The 17,718-nt window shown below is 40.2% G+C and overlaps 1 protein-coding gene across 2 annotated transcripts in view; it reads left to right on the top strand.

Moving 5' to 3' along the window:
• PAPOLA (poly(A) polymerase alpha) overlaps nt 1–14,381 on the top strand; it is a 41,026-nt gene extending 26,645 nt beyond the window's left edge. Inside the window, exons 13-22 of one of the 2 annotated variants that reach the window (XM_081919964.1) lie at nt 47–100; nt 1,279–1,398; nt 2,357–2,466; nt 4,216–4,337; nt 5,451–5,593; nt 6,225–6,322; nt 7,724–7,944; nt 9,154–9,216; nt 11,450–11,527; nt 12,176–14,381. In XM_081919964.1, the coding sequence (XP_081776090.1) occupies nt 47–100; nt 1,279–1,398; nt 2,357–2,466; nt 4,216–4,337; nt 5,451–5,593; nt 6,225–6,322; nt 7,724–7,944; nt 9,154–9,216; nt 11,450–11,527; nt 12,176–12,271 (1,105 nt within the window). In that variant the 3' untranslated portion in view covers nt 12,272–14,381. Of the gene's footprint in view, nt 1–46; nt 101–1,278; nt 1,399–2,356; nt 2,467–4,215; nt 4,338–5,450; nt 5,594–6,221; nt 6,323–7,723; nt 7,945–9,153; nt 9,217–11,449; nt 11,528–12,175 lie in introns of both variants that reach the window. The other variant, XM_081919963.1, reaches the window with a different exon arrangement.
• Nucleotides 14,382–17,718: the final 3,337 nt, after the last annotated feature.

The raw sequence follows: 17,718 nt of genomic DNA, 5'->3' as shown, positions 1-17,718 counted from the left end.
CAAAATCAAGATCGTATAATATGTTTGTTTGTTTTTATCTTCAAAGGCATTATATTGTACTTCTAGCAAGTGCACCAACAGAAAAACAGCGACTAGAGTGGTGAGTACATGGCCACTCCTATGCCTCCTTCCCCTTTTAAAGTTAACATTTCATTTGGATCATTGTTCTTGTTTTTATTTTGATTATATGTTTTGTGTTTTTATATTGTGATTTTATCCTATGAACTGCCCTGAGGCCTGTGGTTCTTAGGGTGTTATATAAATTTAAATAATAAATTTGGGTGCAGGACCACCTGTCTTAACACAGATGCTAATTAGAGCTATCAGGAACTCCTGCCTTAAAATATAATGGAACGGGAAGGGCATGCTAGGCTGAGCTTGATGAAGCGCTTTTTCAGAGTTACTCATAGTTCAGGCTAGCAATTAAGTGTTTTCTCAGTCTAATCTGTGACTTGAAAGCCTTGCAAACCAGGGAAAAGTGCCATGAAGGCCATGATATTTTCACTCTCTTTTTCTTGAATGCTATTTTACTCCAAAAAAGTAGTATAAAACTTTTAATAATGCACCTTAGGGTTTCATTTTTTGTAGCTCACTAGAAATGGAAAAGCTGTGTTATAGTTTACAGCCTTTGCTAAGCCATTGTTGAACCTGCTGCTACTGCACAGGCTTCCTTAAAATTAAGGGACACAGAGAGCTCAATCCCTATAACCTTAAGTTAACTCCTAGATACCTGTGTATAGTATTGTAGTATTAGGATTATGGGGAAGAGTCTATGTCGCAGCATTTACCCTCTTCTCTTTCTTGTTTAAGCAGTTCATTCAGTTTTTAAGAGCGCTTTTGGGGCTATTCTGAGAGTTTTCAGTTCTGCATGCCAAAATGTTTAATATTAATGGGATGGCTGGCAGTGGGCGGGGGTCAAAATCCAGAAACAAATTGTAGGTGTAAAGTTTTATTTAGGAGTATAAAAGCAAAAAGGACAAAAGTTTACAGAAGGTCTTTTGATCCTTTTAACAGAATGAGAAAGAAGCATTTTTTGCCACCTCCCACACTGTTTGAAGGGTTTCCCCAACCTCCTTGAGTTGTGAACGGAACTCTGTTCATGGCATCTCTGGATACTAACCCATAGTACACATAGTAAAAATTATTTCATTACATGTGTACTTACCTCCCAGTTTTTTGTGTGTTTCCAGTATTAATTGAATTGGAGCTTCCTTTTCTCAACTAGAAAGAGTATCTTTACTTGCAATACTCAGTATTAACAAGTTTATTTTTATTCAGGGTTGGCTTGGTAGAGTCAAAAATCCGTATTTTGGTTGGAAGCTTGGAGAAGAATGAATTCATCACACTGGCTCATGTAAATCCTCAGTCATTCCCGGCACCCAAGGAAAATCCTGACAAGTAAGGCTCTTAATAAGACTGTTGGCAGAAACTTATTACTGAAAGTGAAGGGGTGGGAATCAGGCTTACTGTTAGTATTGTCAAATGCTTTACCAAGATTTACACTTCTTTCTAATATAAAAACATCATTCAGAAGAGGAACTCTCTTGTTCTTTGTCAATACATACAGGAAATGGAAACCATTAGAAAGATTGATGCTGTGCATGTTAAACAATATATAGTTTATATAGTCTACTGTGTTACAAGTGCTGGTTTAGATCCAGAAATGTACTAGCAGAAAAAATATATAACATTTGTGCTGAACTGTTGCACAAGAGCTAGCTTGAAGACACTAGCCACATTTGCACATAATGGGAAACTAAACTTTCTAGGCCTTGTTTGCAAAAGGGCACCTCTGGGTCTACCTTCCTGTTATAGATCAGGCACCAGACAGTCCCAGCTGAAAACATTTATTGTCGTCAAAACAGTCAAACGCTGTTGTGTATCTGTTTTTGGAGAGTCATTGCTTGTTGCAAATTACTTAAGACCAAAATCAGTGCTGCAGTTTATGCATCTGAAAGGTAAAAATAATAAATGGGGGGGGGGAGGGTTTGCATCACATTGAAGAAAATCACACTAATGAGCTGGAATTCTAATGTGGATCTAAAACTCAGATTGGCAAACTTGGCCTTCTATTGAACGTTACATTTAGCATATTCTCTTTTGTAAATCAGAAGTAGATCTATTATGACTTAAAGTGAAATATTCCTAAGACCATGACGTTTCTCAAGTTATTCAGGTTTTTTGTGACTGTATTATGGCATCCAGTATGATTTTTTTCTGTGGCTGGCCACTGAAGAGTAGCAGTAATTAATTAATACTAGTTGGAAATAGTTGGTTACTGAAAGGTGTATTTTTATAATTTTCTGCTGTTTTCATTTGTGATGGTAGTTTATACTTTATTTTTATTTTTTTCCAGGGAAGAGTTTCGTACAATGTGGGTGATTGGGTTAGTGTTTAAGAAAACTGAGAACTCTGAAAATCTGAGTGTTGATCTTACATATGACATTCAGTCTTTTACTGACACCGGTAAGCTTGACTCATGGAAATTGTTCTATCTCTAAAAGTATGTCAGCTAAGTTAATTGGGAATTGCCTTGGATCACGGATGTTCTTGCAGTTACTGGCAACTGCTAGCAAAATATTTTCCTTCAAAACAATTATTTCAACATTTGTTGGTATAAATGGTCTGATCCTGTGACCAGGGCCAGTAGTAACCATTGTAGCAAAGTTGGTCTCACCCTGTGCTGCAGCTTCCACAGTGGACCAGTTGTCTGTATCCCATCTGAATCATAACGTGCAAAATAGTCACATAGCAATATTAAAACTTGTTGGTTCTCTGTGATCATCATAGTGGCAGTTAGTGAGGGCTGAAAAGGCAGAATGCTGTCCACTTTTCGACATTGCAAAAAAGGGTTAATTTGCAAAGAAGCTTTTCTTTAAAAGATAGAAATGGAGAATTGTGAAGCAAAAAAAGACCATTAAGAGGCAGCCTGGATAGAAAGAGCTCTAAAGTTCAGGCTTCTCTTGAGAGAGATTCCACTTCTGAAGCATTGTTTATCATAGCAAGGCAGTACAGGAATTTCCATTCTTACACTAACATCCCTGTGTTAAGGTTCACTGACACTGAACTTCCTTTTTTCCAACTTCCATATTGCATTGGAGTTATAGGAAGGTGTCATGTTTTCATAGTGGAACACTAGTCTCTCATCTTGCTGTTAATACCAACTCCCACTTTCAGTGCCAGTTCACACTGCAAACATATGACTTCCCAAAGAGGAGTTTGCAGCTCCCCCACAGTCCTTATAGCTGCCAAACTAAGCCATGGTTCGTTCTTGGCTACAGCTTGTGGTTAGTGAGGAGAGATCGTAACCACAAGACCAAATTCAGACAACATGCCAAGCCAAACCTTGGCTTAGTGTGACAGTAAAAAGGTCTGTCAGGGAGTAGCAAAGTGGCTAAGAGCAGCTCTTTGGGAGTGTTCTTCTTTGCACTGCCTTGCTAAACCGTAAGTTGTTGTATCAGGCCCATAATTTTGCAGAAAAAAATGTGTTTATGTAAAGAAGTCTATATGATTATTTTGTTTTGCATAAAGCCCTTGTGAAATGCTGCTGCAGAGAATTTCAGGGCCAGGTTTTCGGGGGATCAGAGAGGGGGCTTAGAAAGAGCAGGGGGAGCTGCAATGTGTCCTGTGATTTGGTGGTGCTAAGAGAGGAAAACAGATTTGCAGGAGCAACCACATTGCTAGTAGCAGTGTTGAAGTTTAAAGAAGGCAAGAAGGAAAAGAGGGTTCATGCAACATTTCTGCAGAATTACTTACACCACCTTGGTTATTATCTCTGTTCCCCCAGTTGTGATTGGGTAGGTGCAGCTTTTTGAACCTGAGCTATGAGCTACAGCAAAATCCTGTTAACTTGCTAGCCATGTGAGGCCATGTGGGAAGTTGGATAACCCCGTCCCTTAGCGTCTGAGCAATGTAACCCTGCCTACAGCCAAGAGGAGGTGCTATACAAGATGTAACAACTCTTTTTCTTTGCCACCTTGGGATAAACTTTGAGGCAAAAATAGTAAAAATCACATAATGCCTTTTGAAAAGTTAGGAGAAAGGCATTTGGCATGATGATGCGGCACTGTGCATATTCCTTTTTCTCAGGATTGAAGAAAGTACCGTTTTTCATTCCAAAAGCAGAATTCTCAGGAATGCAAATTTCTTTCAGGACAGGCAAGTAATGGGCTTTCTCCAACTGTAAAACATCTTAACGGTCTTCTCGTTATATAGTTTATAGGCAAGCAATAAACAGCAAGATGTTTGAGATGGAAATGAAAATTGCTGCAATGCATGTTAAAAGGAAGCAACTTCATCAATTGCTACCTAGTCATGTGCTTCAGAAAAAGAAAAAGGTAAAGCTTCAAATGAACTGGCAAATATATGTGTGTATACTCTTAATACAAGCATATTCTAGTATCCCAGATTTCTGATGATACTAACTTGTCATAAAATATTTGTAGTCATAATTATAGGATACCCAAATTCTCTGTAGGCAACCCACTCTTCTTGTCTTCTCTGACATGATTCTGGGATTATCTTTGACTTGTAGTTTGGGTGGTAACTGCTCAGAATTCCTGAAGCATTTGAAGTTAGTGAAACTTGCTCATTTTTAACAGTGGACAAGGATTAAAAGGAACAATGTTTAAAAAAATCCTCAGAGGCATTCGCAGAGATACTGCTTTGACATCTGTCAACAGTGATTTCAGCCTTATGCAGCAAGTCTCAGACTTGCTATAGCAGGTCTGTTGAACTTGTGAGAAAATGAAGTTACCTTACCCCAAGTATTTTTTTTTTTTTAAGTACCAGCTCATCTGGAATACCCTTTCACATAAAGTCCAGAGATGGGCATTGCATAAGAAAAAGCAAAGAGGAGGGATCACTGACCTACTGCAAAGTTGGGTGTACGGAAGCATCTATGTCCCTATTCAAATGTTGCTTATGAAGCAATCTCAACTTTGTAATAAGACACTTGGTCTTTTCTACTCCCCCTCATAGTGATAAGAAAGCAGCATCTGATCCAGTTTGTGCAATGTTGCTTGCTTGCTTTTTGGCCCCCCAGAAAGGTAAATTTTAGGAAATAATGGAGAATTTTCTGATGTGGTGTCAGTTAGACATTCCTCACTCAAGCCCACATCAGGCATTACTCTTGTCAGTGAGGGGAGGGATTTGCACATGTACAAAGCTTTCGTATTGATATATAGGAGAGAGTGAATTAAAGATAACAGGCATGGTATGAGCAGACTTCTCTTTCTCTGTAACATACCCCCTTCCCAAATCTGCCCTGAAGGATCTCCCACTTCCAGGGCAGATTTTGGCAGTGCGGGGGGAATTCCTGTTGCACCATCGTAAGTCTGTCCTGCTGACAGGTGGCCATATAGGATGTCACTATTTTTCTGCCAAATTACAGTAGAGTTTCTTACTGCTCCTGAATAGCATTTTGTGATTTATGGTCTCACCGATTTCAGCATTCGACAGAAGGGGTCAAGTTGACAGCGCTGAACGACAGCAGCCTAGACTTATCTATGGATAGTGATAACAGCACATCTGTGCCTTCTCCTACTAGTGCTATGAAGACAAGTCCATTGAACAGTTCTGGAAGCTCTCAGGGGTAAGAATTCATCTATCTGATGACAACATTCTCTAAACCACATTTATCTCAAAGTAAAAAAAGGAAACAAATGCTTGCTGGGTTTGTTTTCCTTGTCTCGGCACATTTCCATCTATGCAGAACATCCATCCCTACTTTCAAGGTGTACTAATTAAGCATCGTTGCTCCTTCTTCCCATGCTACTGTTTCAGCCACCACAACCATAGTGCTTTTACAAGAACTTCCTGGTGCTAGAGTAGTTATTCAGACAAAAGCAAGCATTATTTCTCTTTATGTTTTGTCTCCTATCATTGATGGCCTGTCTCTTCTAACACTCTGTGCAGAATTGCCAGTGAGGGTGTTTCACCAAGTTGATGCTTTCTGATGGATTGAAACTTATATGCTGATAATTGTGATTCGAGCACATACAGATTGTGGCCCACACAATCTGAATGCAGCCCCTCAGCCATGTATTCTGGCTTGCCAGGTTCAGCTATCCTATTTGTACACCCCTAGGGAGTTAGTAAATCCAGGAGGCTTATCAAGCCTCTCTAGATGCTGCTGAGCTATTTGACTTGGTGAGTTGCAAGTTGTGTGGGCTGGCTTTAATTCATGAATGTGTTGTGTTTTTTCAAACAAATTATTTTAGCAGAAGCAGTCCTCCTCCAGCTGTGACGGCAGCATCTGTGACCAACATACAGGCTTCTGAAGTCACTGTGCCACAAACAAATTCCAGTGAAAGCTCAGGGGGTAGGAACATAATATTATGCAAATACTACCTTTCTAAGTTGGTTGTCCATTAAGTCATTTTTTTCTCTCTTTAAAATTGTTGGTGATTTGCCACTTGGCAGAAACCTATTTGCAGTACAAATATTGTCATATACTTTGCAACTTGTATTGTGAAATTACATGCCGATAAAGCAGCCAAAATGCAAACAGCAGAATTACTTTTGGAAGTTCAGAATCTTTTAAAATGGTCTTTGTGCTCTTCACAATATGGTTACACAATGATTGCACAGCAGCTAAGCGGCATTGTTCCTCTGAAAAAATCGAAGTTATTTACCAGCTTTATTGTCCTTGTCACCCACCCCTAAAATATTTTGGCAATATGGAAACAGAAAATCTTATCCTGCCCTAGAGTGTGCATGTAATAAAACATGTGAATAATAACCCATTATTTAACCAGCTGTCCAGTGCTGGTCAGTATCTTAATGCTACGGAATGTGATACAATGGTTGTCTTTCCTCTAGGCAGTAACATAAACAAAGTTACGCTTTTGATAATGTAAGGTCGTCAGTATTAGGAATTCTCTGTCATGGCATTGAGAGCTCTGCCAAGGAGCCCCAGATTTGAAACTCAGCATAAATACTGTGAATTATAAATTCGATGTATTGCATGCCTTCAGATGGCAGTATTTCCTGCCGTGGAGCTCTGAGCACTGAAAGACAGAACTCATGGCCGTTGAGCCTTAAGTCATTGCTTAAAGCTCAGTAACAACGAGGTTTAGAACCTTTTTAATGCAATACCAGATTTCCCAAGGGCAAGATTAAGTACTGAAACCCATGTTTTGTAATATGATGTATTACAGAAATGCTTGATTCCTCCACCCCACCAAGTAGCCATTTAATGTTCTTGTTGAATGCAGTTTGATCTTGAAAACTGAAATGTCTTTGAGCAGAGCTGTACATATGTTGTGATTCTGTGGGAGTGCAAAAGAAGTATAAAGTGTTGATCCCTGAGAAACTGGGCTCTTTTTTGTTTTTAAAGAGAACTGGTAGCTTTTTGAGACCTAAATATATGTTTTAAAGTGTGCGAGCAATGCTTGTTGAAATCTCAGGTGCCAGAGAGGTGTGTTGAATCAGTGATTGAGGATCGCCCATAGTGTCCCTCAGCCACATGATTTGGAAAGCTGGAATAAATTGTATAAAACAGCAAATTTGGGTAACAAATAACATACAATATGAAAACACTGGAGATTTGCACAATTTGAGAAAATTATCCAGGCCACAAAATTGCTCAATGTAGGACTTGGATTGCTTAGGCACAGAACTCTTGATTTATTTATTTTTAGTTCTAAATGTACAGCCTTGCTCGTGGGATTACATGCTAAATATTTGATTTCATGGTTATCGTTACAATATATTTCCCAAGGTTCTTCAAGTGAAAGCATTCCTCAAACTGCCACACAGCCAGCCATCTCTCCACCACCAAAGCCTACCATCTCTAGAGTAGTTTCTTCAACCCGTCTTGTCAACCAACCACAGAGACCTTCAGGAAACGCCACACCGAAAGTAACTAGCCCTGTAGCAGGTGTGAAGAGGACATCATCCCCTCATAAAGAAGAGTCTCCAAAAAAAATAAAGACTGAAGAGGTAATTTTATTTACTATTGATTTGAGTTTTTTTGTGTATGCTGCCAGGAAGTGGTACCAGAACTATGGGATTAATTCCTCAGTCCTGGGAACAGAGTTTTCAAATAGGTGGTGAATTCATTGGTTGCCTATGACAGCCAAAGAGATTTCTTTGAACAATTCAATACAAGTGAAAATAACATAGGAATTAGCAGGCAATGCAAACAGTTCAGCCTTCTCACTACAAGTTGCTTTTTCCAGTTATTTTAGACATCCTGTGGAAGATTCCTAGGTGATTCCAGAGTTAGCAGGGTTAGTGAGAGGGATGTATGTGTTATCTGCACATAACATGTTCTGGGAGATACCCATGTAGCAAAAGTTGCTCCCAGTTCCAGTCAACACACAGCTTAAGGTCTGAATAGTTTACTGTTGCAGTTTGTAGGCGATGCAGATACAGATATGTACAAGTGCAAAAAATATCTCTGCAGCTCCAGCAATTCAAGCTGTCACAGAATCTGTCTCACTATCAAACACTTCTGGTCAGACTCACTCATTTGATCAAACCTGCATTTGTTGTGGGGTGGGGTTGGGGTTGGCCTCTTGCTGAGATGAAAGAACTTGCTTGGCTTTAATCTGGATTTAGGGCAGGGGTGGGGAACCTTTTGGGTGGCAGATCCTAATCAGGACCAGCCTTGCAGGCCAAATCCTACAGGTGTGTGGGATCATGTACCTGTCACTCAAATGCCATCATTAAGATGCTGAATGATTGACAGCGGCGGGGCTGCCCATCTGTCAAAATCCTTCTTTGCAAGCCTTCCCTTTGTGAAACTATTTTCCTTCAGCATATTGTTCTTGGACTCCAACGAAATATTTGAATCTACTTGTGTCCTGTTCTCAAGAAGCCTCTCCCAAGAGTCAGAGGGTGCACACTGGCACAGGGAGCAGTGAGAGATCAGAGAAAAATCAGGCGAAGGCACTTCCCACAGCTTAGTTTATGGAGAGCACTTCTCCCAGATTTTTATCAATTAACACCAGAAATACTTTCCGTCCAATTCAGGGAATCCATATCCTTGTGCCTTGGGAGAGGCTTTTCAGGAGGAGGGGACAGGAAAGTTGCCTCACATTCATCCTCTTCAGTTGACATTCCTCTAATTCCAACCGTGTAGGTTAGTCTTGCATCATGGCCTGCTGTCCTTTTTAAGATGTCAATTTTTGTTCTGTTTTGTGACAGGAGGAAGTGAATGAAGATGCTAGCTGTCTTGATACGAGTGATCACGATAAAACAGAAACTAAGGTAAACTTCTCATACAACTGTAGTACAGTGGTACCTTGGTTTACGAACTTAATCCGTTCTGGAAGTCTGTTCTTAAACCAAAGCGTTCTTCATCCAAGGCTTGCTTTCCCATAGCAGCGGGGGACTCAAATTACACTCAACGGGAAGCGGAACATGTTCTGCTCCTAAGGCAAGGTTCACAAAGCAAGACACCAACTTCTGGGTTTGCAGCGTTCTGAATCCAAGTTGTTCATAAACTAAGCTGTTCTTAAACCAAGGCACTACTGTACTCTGATTCCCACAGCTTCTGAACCATGATGCTTGTACGTTCAAGTTTTGGGGCTACTTTGTTGTTCCTCATGGAGATACTTTGCATAATGCAGAGAGGCCTAAGTGAGGGGGAAAGATTGGTTTGGGAGCAAAAAAACAGGCTTGAAATTGCATTGATAAATGCATGTTTACTTTTAAAAGAGCAGTTAAAAATTGGCATTTTCCATTTCTGACAGCTTCAGCATATTAAGAACATAAGATACCTGCTAGATGAGGTCAAAGATCCATCCAGTCCACTATAGCCAATCAAATGCAACAACAGAATTACAATTCATCAATCACTATAGTGGCATCACTTCTAGGTTAAATTGAGACAAAAGATTTTTATCACATTACATGTGTTAATTAGCTTACCAATGCCATGGTTCCTGTGCTATCTCTGACTGTTTCTTACAAATGGTTCCCTGCTCCCTCCAGGTATTAATACAGTCATCTCAGCAATTATCACCAATCTTGTGGCTGTTAAAGGTGTGCCTGTTTAATATAAATTTAAGCTGTAATCATTTTTGTCATCCAACTCCCACCGTACAATTTTCTTCTTTATATACCTGCCAACTAAGATTTCACTTCATGCACCTGTCAACGTGAAATCTAGTGCCATGATAAATTTGTTGGTCATTAAGATGCAACGAGACTCTTTTAATTGTTTGGAGCACCCGTGTTGTGTAGATACTGTCATTTTAATGCTGAATATTTGCCTGTTGTTTGCACTTGGCCAGCAATAGGTTGTTGAACCTAATCCTGGAAGACCTGTAAGAGGCAGGAGTTTACAGTACTTACCCCAGAATGCTTAAAATAGGTGGTATGGAAAAATCTCAGGAATAGTATGTAACTATTTCTATCCTCCTTGACATTAATAGCTCATTCAGTGGTACCTCGGGTTAAGAACTTAATTCATTTCGGAGCTCCATTCTTAACCCGAAACTGTTCTTAACCTAAGGTACCACTCTAGCTAATGGGGCCTGCCGCCGCGCCGCCAGCATGCAATTTCTGTTCTCATCCTGGAGTAAAGTTCTTAGCTCAAGGTACTACTTCTGGGTTAGCGGAGTCTGTAACCCGAAGTGTTGTAACCCAAGATACCACTGCATTGCCCTTTTCAAAGGCACCATCCGCCCCACACACAGTGCAGGGAATATGAGAGAATCACTGTTTTCCCCTTCACCCTGCAGATTAAACAGGGTGAAATAGAAGTGTATAAACAGGACACTGTGTAAAATACATTACCACAGCAGTAAGTGTAGGGGGGAAATACTATTACTTCCAAACTTAGGTTTCCGCACGCTCTGCATGTTAAGTGAATAATAGAATCGTAGAGTTGGAAGGTACCCATAGGGTCATTTAGTCCAACCACTTGCAATGCAGGAATCTGAAATTAAAAATCTGTGATAGACGGCCCTCCAATATCTGCTTAAAAGCCTCTAATGAAGCAGGGTGCTTGTGGAAGATGCTGCAGCACCACTGTTATAAAGGTAAAGGGACCCCTGACCATTAGGTCGAGTCACGGACAACTTTGAGGTTGTGGTGCTCATCTCGCTTTAGTGGCCGAGGGAGCCGGCTTACAGCCTCTGGGTCATGTGGCCAGCATGACTAAGCCGCTTCTGGCGAACCAGAGCAGCGCACAGAAACGCCATTTACCATCCTGCTTGGAGCAGTACCTGTTTATCTACTTGCACTTTGACGTGCTTTCGAACTGCTAGGTTGGCGGGAGCAGGGACCGAGCAACGGGAGCTCACCCCATCGTGGGGATTCGAACCGCCAACCTGATCGGCAAGTCCTAGGCTCTATGGTTTAACCCACAGCGCCACCCACTGTGTGATAATTAAGCTTGTGTGCTACCAGCTGTGCTATAGCATTAACTCTTAAACGTCTGGTGCTAAAGTTATGTTGGATCTTGCTCATACCGTTTTTGTTTCTGCCTTTTCAGGAAGCACTTGATACAGATTCAGAGATGGCCTCTCAACCAGAAACCCTTCCGACAACAGTATCACTGCAAGCTCCTCAGGTACTCGAGTTTCGTTTCATAGTAATAAACCGCACAAGGCACCAATAACTCCATGATAGGTAGAGTTTGGGGGATGCTGCAAGTGGTCCAGAGACCTGTTCCACACAGCCATGGATGAGAAGCTGTTGTTTGCTATCCTCCTGGATAGCTCAGTTGGTAGAGCACAAGACTCTTAATCTCAGGGTCATGAGTTCAAGCAGAAAATTCCTGCATTTCAGGGGGTTCAACTAGATGACCCTCATTGTCCCTTCCAACCCTTCAGTTCTATGACTCCACCTGCAAGCATTCATGCATTCCCCATAGCATGTCACTTGATTTCTCAACCTTTGTAGACATCCTAGCAGAAGGGTAGATTGACTGCACTTCTCATTGTGCCAGGATCCCCTGCCCACCCAAATGGCAAAGAGAGGAAGGGTGAAGGACCATGAGTTTAAGACCCAAACAAGACTTATGTAAATTTTATGCAATCCTCCTTATTTTCATTACCTACAAGGCCAAAATAAAGAGGTTGGGCGTGACTGAAACCATTATGGCAGTGGGAGAATTTAATAATGCAACACACTTGGCATTGTTGGACATGTTCCTAATTCCATTTGTGCTTGAAATTATGTGTCCTAACACTTTTTTCTCACTTTTCCACTCCATCAGAAAATGCCCAGTACAGACCTTTCAGATATTCCTGCTCTCCCTGCAAACCCTATTCCGGTTATCAAAAATTCAATAAAACTAAGATTGAATCGATAAAACCAACCTCAGGGGTCCATAAACAGTATCTGCCAATTCAACCTATTGTCTTCTAAATGCTGAAATGGAGAACAGAGAGTGCAAGACGAGAATGTGAACGCAGATGGATTTAGGTGTGTTTTCTGCACTTCCCTTGCTGGGCTATAATCACTTGATCTGGAAGTCCAGGTTAGTATGTGAAGTCAGGAGTACTATTAAATGTGTTAGCAACAGTTTTACATTGAATACTTCAAAGGATTACTGCCTTTCAAAAGGAACGGGAATACTATTTCTAGCCATATTTGACACTGATTGGATTTATGTTGATGCATTGTTTGGAACACACACACATACACAAAAATAGAGCTTAAACTGGCAAAAGAATCCCTTAAAATGCACTTTTATGTACTTTTTTATTGAAATATGACTAATTTTAGCGTTTCAGCTTGATAGGGTTTTTTTATTTTTATTGGAGATATTCTTCAATATCTGCAACCTTCAAATTAGAGAATGGTCTGTTACCAATAACCCAGAGTAAAACTTTAAAAGAAAATGTCAAATCTTGAGGTTATAAGTTTGAGAAAACAAGTATTGGGTATTTGGCGGGGCATGATTAAGAAGTGGTCTATTTTTTTTTTTATAGGATTATTTTATGGTGCATACAAATCAGCTATAAAAAAGCAAATAATTTTTCATTCAGCTAATCGGATCCCCTCCTATTCCCTTCCTGTACCTGTCATCATATTTCTTAGAGGCGGGGGGGGGGGGGAGCTTTTGCATTTAACTTGTGTTTCAGTTTGTATGCCTAAATTTGGACTAATGTCGTCCGTCAGATGCTGGTATTTCTTTTAACTGGTCATGATGGTGGTTACAAAAGCTCTATAACTCTGTGGCCCTTCAGGCACAAGTGCCACGCCCCCCCCCCCGCCCCATGACTGAAATGGAGTAAATAAAGTGTGCCTGTGAAGCATTTAACTCTGTCTTGATGGCCTTTTCATCACTAAATATAAGAGTTTTGTACACTCCATAAAAGTCCTGTCTGCATTACAAACATCTCAAATTTTAAATATATATATATATATGAAGGCAGATCTTTCTTACCCTATAGGATTTTAAGTTTATTTTATTTTATTTTTAGGTAGCTCACCTGAAAGTAGTTTTTACATTCTGAGCGTTTTCTTTTAAATCACAATTCTAGCAGACACTTGAAAACCTGATAAGCTCTCCTTGCCCAGTTGTCTTCGTTTTTTTCTGTAGAGCTATAAAAATGACTAGCGGCAACTTTGTTTAAAGAGGTATGAAAATCTCACGTGACTAAGCAGCAGAAAGTGAGGAATGCCAGTGATTATCAGATGGAGATAACAAGCTATATATAACTTTTGATTCAATCAAAATTAAGTGGGGATGGTTAAATTACTCTTCCCATATTTTCTGATCAGCATGTTTAATGACTTCCTTCCCTGCATTGTGCTCAATCCTCCTACATGTGCATTTCCATGTTAAAGTAAAATTACTTGCTCTTCCCCTTCTCCCCCCCATAAGTTAATTTTCCAAAGCCAAGAGATTGCAGCTTACTCTCCCGACCTCCCCAGTTGTGCAGTAACCAAGATTTTATTTTCTGCCCTTTTGTCTACGATGCTTAGTATACAAAATTCTTGCCCTTGCCCTGTACAGCCTCCTGTGACCCAACCTTCGCTCCCGTAATATTACCTTGCACCCTCCCTCTCCCCCGGGACCCAGTCCAAAAGGTTTAACTAACAGTTGAAGTGTACAAACTGTCTGTGTATTTTGTGTAGCTATGGAGTTTAGATCGAACTTGCCAGGCACAAATTTAGTCTCGTTTTGTTTACACATGAGGAATTTTTTTTTTCATTTTATTAAACGTTTCATGTATCTGCACCCAAGTTTTGCCAAGCTGGGAACTTGGAATCTTTTCTGTATAGTGACTTTTTAATTCTAGTTTTCATAACCTGGAGATCAGACTGTTGCTTTCGCATGATGTACGTAGGTGTCTCATGACTGGAGTTGCTTTGTTTTATAGTATCTGTACTCCTTGTATTTTTCAAGAGCTATTTTGTAAACAGATGATGTATTTCTCCATGGAAAACAATAAAAAAACAGCACAATCCCACAGTGGCTTGGTTTCTTTCGAACGTGTAAAATAGTGGTGTCTCAAAATGGTCAAATTGACTTAATTGTCTCTTGCTAGTTGGAAAACTATGTGAAAAGAACGATGCCGAGAAAAGTATTCAGTAAATAGAAGCTGGTTTTAAAACCATCAATTAACAGTGTGCTCAGTTTGAGTCTGTTAAAAGGGGGGAGTAAATTGCTATTTTCCGACCTACTTTGTTTTTCAAAAGACAAACAATAGGGTACTTATTACATATTATCACATAGTGTCCAACTTAACCTTGCATGGTAGAGTAGGGGGAAAGCACATGAATACAAACAATTGAAGGGGGGATTTAATTTTAAGCTTGAAGAAGCTGCTTCTTTTTTTGTATTTGAACCAATCAGTAATGTGGCTTTGTAAGTACATATCTCTGTGGGAGAAGCATTGTTAATTGCTTTATTACCAGCAGATGGCAGTGTTTTCTTTGCTTTCAGTGGATCAAAACTCAAAATGATAACAAAGAACTGCTACAAACAGTGCCTCACTTAACTTAAATTGCCCATTGGCCTCTAGGCCAGAATAAAACAGGTGATTTTTTTTTTAATTGTTGTGCAATCACTTTAAGTAACAAGCTGTGTTAATGTAAGCCTCAAACAGTATTTCATTGAAATATCCCATCAAATGTCTGGTTGCACCTGAAATTAGCTGGCCATTCTTTGGTCAATTTATAAAAGCTGCACAGAACCGAGTTGCCCTGTTCCAGGATTTCCCCCAAATTTAGCTCTTTTGTGCAGCATCAGAAGCTACACGGGGGTGTCTCTGAAAGCTGGGTGAATGGGAGTTGAGATTGATCGCCTTGAGAAACCTATGAACACAGTTGCGCAAGAAAGCACCGCCTGTAGTTCTTTGTATCTGATTAAATTTTGATTTTAAATATATTTACTTAGGGGAACTACCAAGTTCCAGTGCATTTTCATTTACTCCTGACTAGTACCATTTGCACATCTCATCTTGTATATATTTTAAAACACATACCTCTCTTTAAGTGTACATTTGAAGAGTCTCTATGTAAAAATCTCCAAAAACTGAATCACCTTGAAGCATGATTCTTTCTTGGTTTTCTTGGTTCTTCCTGATATAGAATACCTCCTCTATTAACAATTATTTTAGTTTTGCTTTAATCATCTTTAAAGCATTAGTTTGGTATTCAGCAGAAACAACATTATCACAAGTTTGTTGATTGAAGCAGATGCAATTTGAGAAGGTTCAAACTAGTATTTGAAATCTATACGCATCAAACATCTGTCACTATCATCACCAAAAGAATAGTGCCAACTTTGATATCAAACTTCAGAGTCTATGCCTTGTTATAAAAAGATAACACAGTGAACCACTGCTGGATGTCCCATCTGTTTTGGTTGATATTTAAACCCTTAATGACTTTTAAATGAAGTTTAGGCATGTCAGTTTGTTGATACTAAATTCCGCCATGTTTGGTGCTCACACTTAGATGAAGGTTAGGTCGTGGCAGAGCTGGCTGCTTTCCTTTTTCTATCCGTGCATCATACTATCCAAGCATTCGGTTCTACAGGGAAATGATTTTAATTTGCTTTTAAGTACATTAGGAATTCCCTGTCTGTTTCAATAAATATATAACAAAATGAACTTTAAAGGCAAAGTGAGAAGAAGCTGAATTCAAGTAAAATTGTTTTGTGACGGATGCAAAAGCTGCACATTAATTAGTCTGTGGAGACATAACATCTAGCAAATTGCTGTTCAAAAAAAAATATGAAAGAATTTGTACCGGGAGAAGAGTTTTTAGCTATAATTAGGAAAGAGAAAAATTAAGGAATGGTAAAGATGTGGAACTTTATACCACGTACACTTTGCAAACATATATTAAAAGGCTGATGGAAGGGGAGAGGTCAAAAGATATATTTAAGTAGGCAGTTTACTAACTAAATGTAGCTTCTTGGCAGTGCATCTGTGCACATACATCCAGAGATGTAGCTGGGGTGGTGGTGGTGCAGAGTTGTGGCCCCTTCCAACTCTGCATTTATGAATCGGGGAATAGGGAGTAAATGGGTAGCAAAACAGCCCAACTGCCCTCCTATTTTGGACTAGCCGCTTTACAGTAGTAGCATGACACAGTCATTCATTTCAGCCTATGGAAAGTATTACAGCAGCAACTTGAGGTTGGAAGGAAAGTTTTTCTAACAGCAGTACTGTGAAAATGTTTTACCAGGGTTGCTCTGCTGGGGCTGGGCGATATACCATCCAAAACCAGTCCATATCATGAAATTGGTTTCATAATTTTTGACCTGGCAATATATCGCAAATTGGGGTGGGTGGTGTGTGTGCTATGCAAAGATCACAATTTGTGAAAAACTGTGAAGCCAGCCAATGTTCCTCCCGATTCCTGCAGCGCCTGTTAACTCTGCCAGCTCAGCTCTCCCCTGCCTCCTGCAACAGGCAGCAAATCGCAAGAGCAGGCACTGGCAAAAATCGTGATGCAAGAAAAACCATGAAGCCAGCCAATGCCTCTACATAGCTCCATCCTTATTCCAGATATCATGTTATATTGCAGTGTTTAGCTGGTGATTTATCGCGATGTTGAAAACCAGACATCGCCCAGCTCTATTCGCCACAAAGTTGATCTGCTGAAGGTTTGGGTGGTCACGGATCCCACCCTCTTGCAGGTCTAGAAGAAAATAACACCCTTTGGGTGATGGTGTGGGCCAGCCTGGAAACCTGCCAGAAAGCTATACACGCATGTAAAAGTGCTACAGTAATTGGCCCTGTTACAAATGACTTGCATATATCTGGTAAAAGGCAGTTGGGAAATGATGTGCTTGGACATAGGACTGCCTTTCTGTGTTGGTGGCGGGGGGAAGGGACCACTGGCCTGCAACTTTACATTTGCAAAAGCAAAGACAAAAGTATTGCCACAGTTGGATCAAAAAGTGCTCTTCATTGCTTATGGGTCAGGTCTCGTTTTTGCTCTCTTATCTCCTTACTATGTTCCACCCATTGGGTTCTGGAATAATGCACACTTCCTGGAGACTTTGGCAAGAGCCTTGATAAACTTTGCATTCTGCCTGCAGCGAAGTTGTTAGTTAAGAGACTGATGATGAATTTGTCTGAAAGAGACAGTTTGGACGGGCTGTTAGTTCCCCACGAGTGGAGAGAGAGAGGCCATGCTTTGTTATCACTGGTGAGAGAAGACCCGGCAGAAATGTCCCTGCTTAGACATGGTGTCAAGGTCGCAGCCTTTAGTGGATCCATGCTATTATTAATAATCATACCTTTTGCTGTTTTCAGCACTCCCTTTAAATCTGAGATAGCTCTCCCACTC

Source organism: Podarcis melisellensis (assembly GCF_964234715.1).
Source record: "Podarcis melisellensis genome assembly, chromosome: 1".
Classification (NCBI taxonomy): domain Eukaryota; kingdom Metazoa; phylum Chordata; class Lepidosauria; order Squamata; family Lacertidae; genus Podarcis; species Podarcis melisellensis.
Note: the sequence above shows the minus strand (reverse complement) of the source record. Positions and strands in the feature narration are given on the sequence as shown.